Source organism: Cyclopterus lumpus, chromosome 4 (genome assembly GCF_009769545.1).
Source record: "Cyclopterus lumpus isolate fCycLum1 chromosome 4, fCycLum1.pri, whole genome shotgun sequence".
In the NCBI taxonomy this organism is placed as follows: Eukaryota; Metazoa; Chordata; class Actinopteri; order Perciformes; family Cyclopteridae; genus Cyclopterus; species Cyclopterus lumpus.
In genome coordinates this window covers 22,006,448-22,015,330 of record NC_046969.1, presented here as the reverse complement: position 1 = coordinate 22,015,330, position 8,883 = coordinate 22,006,448, and the positions used below count along the sequence as shown (strand labels likewise).

The following is an 8,883-nucleotide window of genomic DNA, read 5'->3' as shown; positions in this document are numbered from 1 at the left end:
ACTTGTAACGCAGGTCCCCGTCTCCAAACACAAAGATAATTCCTGGTGTCAGACATTTATACCAATGTCAGACATTGCTCCTGACTGACTAATTAATGTATTAAAAGCAACTCTTCGGATGATTAACGCCCAAGTGTGACTGTTCTTACATTGGTTTTAACTCCCACATTCAGGCTTGGTGAAGTACTCTTTAGCTTTCTGTACCAAAAAACCCATGAAGACATTTAGTTTGAGGCAAAGTGTGCGCTACATGAGCCACGTTCAGGTTCATTTTTAGATACTCTGCAGTGATCGTGAGCACAGTTGTGATCCGACTATTACAGGAAGCCAAACAACGGCTGAAGTTTAAGGAAATAAGACAGCGAGCGCATTCAATTTCAGTGCATTATTTAATTTTAATCACAGGTTAGTTGCAAACTGCAGAACGCATTTTAGGAGCAACCTAAAAGCCAGTTAAGCAATTAGAACACTAGGGTTTTAAAATTGTGACGAGTCACTAGCACCAGCTGCATTTCAACAAACGTATACAAAAATACGGATTATATTAACATTCGTGCCTCACTTGTAGAATAGACAAATATTTACTGCCATCTAGTGCGAGGCCAAAGCAAAGCACACATTTTATTGAATACATACACATACAAAAACACTGAAATATGGCAACATCTTGTCTATGACACATTAAACAGCAGGGCAAGAGCCTTCAGATGGCGACGACTCAATTCCCTAAAAACAAAAAAGTAACGTTAGGTAATCACATCACTAATTTCCATTAAAAAAAATTATATATATATATATATATATATATATATATCCTGTGCCTCCATGGCTCTTACCGTGTCCAAGTCTTCAATGACTATGCTTTTCCCGTCGATCTCCATGTCGCTTTCGGTGTTGTTGTGCGAGCAGTACTCTTCACTCTCGGTCTCTATCGTACTGGGCTGAGAGATGGTCATTAGTCGGCTTTATTCAAAGGCTTTTGGATTAAAGTAGTATATTGCAAGTGATCAGTATTTTTAAGTGTGTACACATATTTCACTATAAACTGAACATGTACAGAAGAGAAACCCTGATGTGCCGCTCATTTCCTCTTCAGATTAGAGACACAGGAAGGCGGCGAGCATCCTTGTACATTTTAAATAAAATGTGGTTTTCAGCGCAGTGCGAGACCGGAGATACAAATGTCAGTTCAACCTTAGCACTTACCTCAAAGTCGGGATCTTCCTCGGGGCCTTCGTCCTCAGAATACTGCTGATTGAGTGCCTCCACCCAGGTCTGACTCTCTTCATCCTCCTCCTCATCCTCGTCCAACTCATCCTGCTTTCTCTTGCTGCCCTTTCCACAAGGTTTAGTAGGAGAGACTCTGATTTCTGTAGGGAAATAAGGTAATTTTTAGAAAAAACACAATCATGCTTCTGTACAAAATTTTTTTTTTAAAGTATTGCTATGCCTATGAAAAAGGTCAAGTACGTAATTCATACTTTACAGCTGACTTTTTTTTTTTTTAATACATTTTTCAAGTTACTGCATGGGCAGAGGAACAAGTGAAGTATATCCTCTCCCCTAGTCAGAAGTTGCTGCACTTGGCAGGATGCACCGATCTTGCACTGGTTGCCCTTTAACTGCTCCCGAGTCTTACCTGGACACAAATAATCATAAAACGAGCATACCTGGAGAGAGGGAGCGCCCGATGCTGCTGGACACCGGGTAGCCCAGGGTGCTCTGCACCCAGCGGGGCAGGACGGACAGCAGCACGCGGGTGACCTTGTGCAGGCGCTTGCGGCCGCAGAGGCTGTGGCGTGCGGGACTGCAGACCGCGGCGGGGCTCACGATGACCCGCTCCTGGGGCTGCCGGAAGCCAAGCACCCAGCAAAACCCGTGGTACGTGCGCACCTGTAGACCCGAGACACGGCAGATGTAAAGCCAACAGGTTATATGCACACACACACACACACACCACAAGCTAGCTGCTGCTCCTACCACGAGGCCGAAGGGCCAGAAGAGGCCGCGCAGCATGGCACGAAACACACCGTCTCTCTTCACAACGACGGCGGCGTCCTACAGGAGGAGGAGACGACGCAGGTGAAGACCACCAGAACCACCATTAACGTGCCTTTGTGTTGATGGGAGTGAGACCACCTCGCTGTGTTTAGTGCGTCAGCCATCGGCCTTACCTCGGTATGCTCCGGCTGCTCCAGCTCCACGGCGTCTAGGCAGATTTCAGAAGTCATCCTGCTGCGGGTCAAAGCCTCGTGAACCGGCCTGGGGGAGAGGTGAGGGCGAGAAGCTGGGCGACTTCAGTGTGCGCGTGTGTGGGGGGGGTTTTGGAGGGTGACATGTACCCTGCCGTCGCCACGGTTTAGCCAATCAAGAGGGACAGACGCACCTGGCGCAATCAGAGCGGACCAATGAACAAATCCCGTCAATTAACCTGCTGAGAGATGTTGGTCACGTGACCGTTTTTTTTTTTTAAGATCAGAAGGTCAAACCCAATCAGAAACGTGTGACACTGTGAGGGTACAGAACCCCCACCGTATCAATACATGCACGCTGCAGTTCGACTGCATTACATTCAATCGAGGTGTTGTAATATTACTGCAGGCCACAATGAAAACTATTCAACTTAAATATGTATTGATAAGTGAAGCTGAATCTTTGAAACTTGAAAATGAACACGTATATGTTGTAAGAAACAAGAAGTGTAACTTGATGGAACATTTCAAAAGATACAGCACACACACGTATATTTACATAAAAATGCTAAATTGAATATGAAATGGGCTCTATTGGTGTACATAATTGGCAGGTTGGTGAGCAATAGCCTACATATTTGGTATAGACTAAATAGCCATTAGTTGCAGGCTACAGCTCATTTTATTGCATATTTATACATAGTGATGAGTGTCCTGCTGCACATCAGAGCAGTGAATTAACCGATTAACAAAAAATGTATAACCAAATATTTCCTTGTTCCAGCCTCTAAATTGTGCAGATTTTGCTTTATTTTATTTTTTTGTGAAGGTAAAATAATAATCTACTATCTAAATACTATTTTTGATATCTTCAGACAAAACAAAAACAATTGTGTGATCAGCTTTATTCACATGTTATCTGACCTTTATTTAGACCAAACAATTAGAAATGAAAAATAATCAGCAGATTCATCTTTAATGACAACATAATTAGCGACATGCCTGACGTTCTGGGAGGCCGGGAGATGCTGCATGAGACATTTTACAATGCAGTCACGTGGACGTTCAGTATTGGACCTATTTGCAGTGGGACCGAAGCCTCAGAGGATTTCCCCACAGCGAGGAGAGTCCGTGCACTCCTGTGGGCGACCGGCAGCGCCAGGTCCCTCGGGGGCTCTCTAGGATCGGACTTCCAGACGAGCCGGGAGAGCATTTATCCAAATATCCTGACACCCGAAAGCATCCCACAGTTCACTACCGACTCTGTCCGTGCAGAGCAGCTTGAGATCACTGGACAAGGAGACAGAGGAGGAGGAGGCGGATTCAGAAGAAGGCTTAGGGAGCTCTGGGACGGAGCCGGAGTCATCTTTGTCTCCTTCATCCACCTCATCCTCGGGCTTCAGTGTGGTTGTGTCGGGCCGCAGGGCCGAACGCAGCGTCTCAGACCCCTTCACCCGGAGGGTGGTGTCCCATCCTTGCTCCTACGCCGAGGCCCAGCACTGCCTTGACCCTGCCAGCAAAGCCGCCCTCTCCCTGCCACACCTGGCCAAAGTCACCACCCCGTACGGCTTCATCACCTTGAGCCAGAGCCCTCAGATGGCGAGCGAGGGGGCAAGGACGAGGAGACCGCGTGCGGTCTTAAAGACAAGAGGAGGGTGACTGAAGACTCAACGGACTCACAGAATAAAGAAACATCCGTAAAGGGAGAGACCGAAGCTTCTCCTACCTCCCGTATCAGCGTTACAGTTTCATCACCTCCTCCGATGCCCAGAAAACCAGATGGCAAGCACAAACATCGCTTCTACCAGGTCATAAGGAAACACTTCACCTCCTGCCATAAGGATGGAAATCAAATGCTTTAATAATAATAAACATGTGCATTTATTATTTAAAAAAACGTCAGATCAAGGTATGAAAACTCGTGAAAAATTTACCAGTTGTCACTTAAAAAAAAATTACAAATAAACCAACATAAACAGGCCACTGCAATACTGTGTGTATTATGTTTGATTTTTTTTCTCTGTCCCATTTTACTTCAAAGTTACTTCAAAGCGTCACCTTTACGACATCGGCCAGAGAGTGAATATTTATAGTGTTTAATGTTAATGAATTCCTCCAACGCTTTCAGGATCTTGAATGTCACTCACTTTCAAGCGCCCTGTATTTAGCCCCGCCCCCCCCGGTTGAAAACATCTGTACGAGGCGTTCTTACTACTCAGCATGTGAAGAGCTCCGGTGGAGAGGCCCTCAATAATGGCCGACTAATGCATCCTCGTCTTCAACGCTGCAATGTAGTGAGAAAATATCATTGTGATGCAGAGTGCTTCTGCTCGAAGTGGATGAAAATACAACAACGAGTCCCTGAACACAAGAATAGACGGTCTCAAGTGACCTGAAATTATTATCACTCGCCGTGTTGTTTTTTTCATGTGCATGACGTACGCAGTTTTACACGAATGCTTCAAACCAAATCATTTTATTATCTGAATGTCACCTTAGTTCCTGACACGTTTGGAAAGGGACGGGTTAGCTGCGGGATTTTCAGTTTAGTGCAATCTGCAACTTCACCACTAGATGGCACTAAATCCTCCACATTGCTCCTTTAACTAAAACCACACATTATATTTCATTGTTTCTCAATGTGATTCACCTCCAGTCACTCTTTGTCAAAGGTAGATATGTATATGTACACAACTTCTTTAAAAATGTAAAAAAATGTATTCAGATTCATGGACCTTTGCCGCACAAGATGCATTTGACGACGACCCTCTGATTCATAACCACCTGTAGATGTTTCTTTTTTTTTAATTTTTTTATTTGAAAGTGCACTTGGGTTCTCGTCACTGTCAGTCACAACACGACAGCACTTGTCATGTTTTACAAAGAGACGGTGAGTCATAGGATGGGAGTGCTTCAGCAGCGTTTTCGTGATATTGCACCTATCAGGACATCCAAAATGTATCACTTATCGTCAGTTGTTGTCTCTTGTGGGTTTTCTCACACCGTCGCATCACGTTTCTCTGTTGATTATGAATTCAAGATGCTCCATAGGCTGTATTTTACACACATGTGATATTAGATCATAATGTTGAAGATAATGTCTTCATAATTACAGTTGGAGTCTAATCGTTTAATTACTTAGGTGGGAAGCAATCACCCAAGTCATTGATTATGCAGACTTTTTGGCATCAAACCAATTCTCATATTCTCATCAGCAACACTGACCTCTGACCTCTCAGCAGAAGAACTATCTGGGCCGAGATCGATGAAGCGTTTTTCATTATTGCAAATCAATTTATTATATAATCCCCCCCCCCCCCCAGTTGTGCAAGATATTGACATGTTAAATCCTCTCTGTCTTTATCTGCTGAAATATTTAACCTTTCCTTTCAAGTCAGTTTGAAGCAAACACTCGCAGATGCGAGCCCCCCCCCCCCTAGAAGAAAGGGCATTGCATGTGTAAAGGCTCCAACTGCATCATCCGAAAAGAGAGAAGTTCATGCTGAGGCTACACACAGCGAATGTAGATCAACTGAGGAAAGAAGGAAACTAGAAGTGCTCTCCCCCCGTTCTGACGAGTTGAGGTTAGTTTAGAGGAGCAGCTCGTTGCCCTCAGAACAGAGCCCACCGTTCCGGTACCGACCTCAAAAGCTCAGACTGAAAAACGACCGTGGCAGAAGAATAACGAGAGCAGGAAAACCCACTTTGAAACTACACAGACACACGAGAGAGAGAGAGAGAGAGAGAGAGAGAGAGAGAGAGAGAGAGAGAGAGAGAGAGAGAGAGAGAGAGAGCAGCCGAGGGAGTAACTGAGTCAAACGGGAAGTATTTCAGAGAAGCACTGAGGCAGCCACCTGTGAGCTCCACACACACACACACACCACACACACACACACACACACACACAGAGAGAGAGAGACAGCAGTTAACTGTGAGAGAGGTGGAGGAACAGGTTAGGTGCTGGATCTTTGTCGATACCGGATGGCGTCTGGTCCTGGCAGCACAGGGGAGGAACAGCCGCCAGCGCTGCCTGTCAAACAGCGCAGGTAAGACTCACAAACTGTCACCTGGAGATCTGATTAGAAGTGTATGATTATTCTGACGTTTTCTCTGATTGGAATATTAATCCATCATCACATTAGGCTAACAAAAAAAAAAAAAAAGAAGAAGAAGATCCTACGTAATTGGGATAAAAGTAGATTTCGTGTGAATGTAATCTATTTGGTCTTTTTTTTTTGTGTTGCTCCAGACTCAACAGTGTGGACTTTGACTGCATGATGCTCAGCCCTGTCGGACTCCAGCTTGACAACTACGCATGCGACGACGTCTTCCCCGAAGCCACAGATTGTCATGCAGCCCAGTGCCCCATCCACCAGCGCTACGGTAAAGGAGGGGGGGGGGGGGGGGGGGGGCGGCCTCTAAAATGTCACTGTGACAAACAATTACAGTGGAATGTCGTGTCACTTAAACGGTATTGGTGACTGTTGCCAAATTCTGGAAACATGACTGACGTGTATGCGGCTCGGATTCTTACTACAATGTGTGGTTCAGCCTTCTCGGTTCATCTTTCCCGTGAGAACTAAAAGAGAGGAAGTCGAAGTCTGACAGTGACATGCATGTGACATTCAGGCAGATCACAATGACGCTAGAATGTGCATCTGGACCAAACTGCTCTCTGGTCTCCCCAAACTGGTGCATGCTCGTTCCTCAAGTCGGACCTGAATCTCTCCCTGTGTGTTTTCTCAGATCCCGGCACCCGGCACCAGATGAGATTTTTCTCCGACGGCACCCCGCCGCCCATCCCAAAGAAGAGGTTAGCTCGGGCCCTCTCCCTCCAGGGCATCAATGCGCCTCAACTCTCCCCACTGTCTCCAGTGCAAAGACACCCTCAAAACTTTGACAACCCGCTGTACATGCTGGCACCCGTTCCCGAAACCTATTTCCACCAGGAGCCGGGAGAGTTTCAACCAGTCGGCGGGGGCCCCGTCCCCTTACTGTCCTTTGACACCCCGGACGAACACCTGTCCCACCTCTTCGGCGGATTTGACGACCAGAGGGTGGTCTCTCGGGGGATTCGGCATCGACATCTGCTCTTTCTGAGAAGCACGGCACAGAGCGTGGAGGCTGGGATCCTGCTGCAGAAGGGAGAGGCCACGGAGAGGGACGCCGCCTCACACCGGCCTCAGGATTTCCTGCTGAGCGAGGGCAGCGAGCCAAAGCAGATCGGAGACGCGGTTTACTACAGCCTGCACAGCCCCAAGCTCCCAGGGAGGATGCTGGGTTTAAGGGTAATGCGGAGGCTCCTTTATTAATCACTCCCACCTAGAATACAGTGCATGAGGTTACAATGTTGTATGCTACAGTCACTTGCAGCACAAAGTGGTCGGCTGTGCACATTGCACACAATGCACACTTGATCTTTACCGAGATTGGCAACCGTCGTACCGACTTGCGGTACCAGAGACACTTCCTCTAAACTGTCATCAGGTGTCGCAACTGCAACAGGAAGGCCCAAATAGTCATCTTTCACATTTGCCATTAAACACTGTTGCAACACAAGTGTGTCTTAATCGTGTCTTTTTTTAAATTGTGCACTCTCCTGTTTTCTGCGCAGGTGCACAAACAGCCCGATGGAGCTTCCTCAGCTCGGAGCGAACACCAGCCTCCTCCCGCGCACGTCAACGTGCGAGAAGCCATCGCTCACTTCCAGGGAAGCGGCACCCTGGGGTGCGACTCCATGCTTTTGCAAACTCAAGGCCCGTCTCGTCGTTTGAAGTCGGACTGCGCCGCCACCGCCGCGAAACCACGCGGCGGAGGCCGAAACGAGTGTGCCGGCATCAATCTGACCTCGGTTCAGTCCTTCCTCCAGAAGGGGCTCTCGGTGAGCGTGGAGCGAGACCGGCCTCGCGCCACTCTCGAGGACTTCGTTCAGGACAGCGGCTCGTCGCGTAGCGCAGACCGTCTCGATTATGACAGACGGGTGTGCGCTCTGCTGCTGCAGATACTCACGGGCTCACAACATCTGTACGACGTCAGCGCCACTGCAGCCGAGCTCAGACCTCGGGGGATCTTCTTAGTGTGGCCAGAGGGAGAAAACCAGCTCGAAGCGAAGAGAGGGCACAGGACCAGCAGGCGGAAAGAGGACATGGAGTGGGGAAGGAAAAAGGGAAAGATCCAGATGTCATGGAGGACACACGGTTCCCCCCGCGTGGTGTTGACCCCGCTACCGTCTGTACCTCACCCTCTCACCTACATCCAATCCCAAGTAGGAGCCTTGATTCAATACTGCCTCCACTCACAAGAGAGCCCGACCCCTCTGGACTCAGGGCCCAACCTGTTCATGTCCTCACACCGGATGGGGCTTCTCTACCTGGCCTCTCGGCTGCAGAGCGAGACCAGCGGGCCACAGATGGCCGACATGGTGGCGGTGCTTCAGGTGCTCCTGTGGGGTCCACGGGTCCCACTCTTTAATCACAGAGGCTCGATGACCACCGCCGTCCACAACTGGCTGACGGTCAAGCGAGCCCTGCTGGTGATGAAGTTGGCGGAGAGGGGGCTGATCCAGGATCAGTCCGCTCTGGATTGGGAGGACTGCATGTGCCTGCAGTACCTGTCGTTCACGGACCCTGAGGCCGTTGTGAGCACGACTAGTCAGCTGTGGCTCACTCTGAATACGGAGAGGCCATGTTGA

At 48.2% G+C, this 8,883-nt stretch overlaps 2 protein-coding genes across 2 annotated transcripts; one reads left to right on the top strand and one right to left on the bottom strand.

The window, feature by feature from the left end:
- Positions 1-370: 370 nt before the first annotated feature.
- Positions 371-2,295, bottom strand: org (oogenesis-related gene). Its single transcript, XM_034531392.1, has 6 exons — positions 2,175-2,295; positions 1,981-2,058; positions 1,671-1,893; positions 1,207-1,370; positions 837-941; positions 371-726 (listed from the first exon to the last, which is right to left on the bottom strand). The coding sequence occupies exons 1-6, from the start codon at positions 2,229-2,231 to the stop codon at positions 682-684; spliced, it is 672 nt and encodes a 223-aa protein (XP_034387283.1). The 5' UTR covers positions 2,232-2,295; the 3' UTR covers positions 371-681.
- Positions 2,296-5,722: 3,427 nt separating this feature from the next.
- Positions 5,723-8,883, top strand: peak3 (PEAK family member 3). Its single transcript, XM_034530426.1, has 4 exons — positions 5,723-6,238; positions 6,442-6,575; positions 6,939-7,480; positions 7,807-8,883. Exons 1-4 carry the CDS (start codon positions 6,174-6,176, stop codon positions 8,881-8,883), a joined length of 1,818 nt encoding a protein of 605 aa, XP_034386317.1. The 5' UTR covers positions 5,723-6,173.

What these genes read in the sequence shown, in the direction of transcription:
- peak3 (XM_034530426.1), top strand. Translation starts at nt 6,174, where the DNA reads ATGGCGTCTGGTCCTGGCAGCACAGGGGAGGAACAGCCGCCAGCGCTG. An exon ending in CCCCATCCACCAGCGCTACG is followed by an intron (nt 6,576 to 6,938) that starts GTAAAGGAGGGG and finishes GTGTTTTCTCAG; the next exon opens with ATCCCGGCACCCGGCACCAG. An exon ending in GGAGGATGCTGGGTTTAAGG is followed by an intron (nt 7,481 to 7,806) that starts GTAATGCGGAGG and finishes TTTTCTGCGCAG; the next exon opens with GTGCACAAACAGCCCGATGG.
- org (XM_034531392.1), bottom strand. Translation starts at nt 2,231, where the DNA reads ATGACTTCTGAAATCTGCCTAGACGCCGTGGAGCTGGAGCAGCCGGAG. An exon ending in AGCAGCCGGAGCATACCGAG is followed by an intron (nt 2,059 to 2,174) that starts GTAAGGCCGATG and finishes CTCCTCCTGTAG; the next exon opens with GACGCCGCCGTCGTTGTGAA. An exon ending in TCATTGAAGACTTGGACACG is followed by an intron (nt 727 to 836) that starts GTAAGAGCCATG and finishes TTTTGTTTTTAG; the next exon opens with GGAATTGAGTCGTCGCCATC.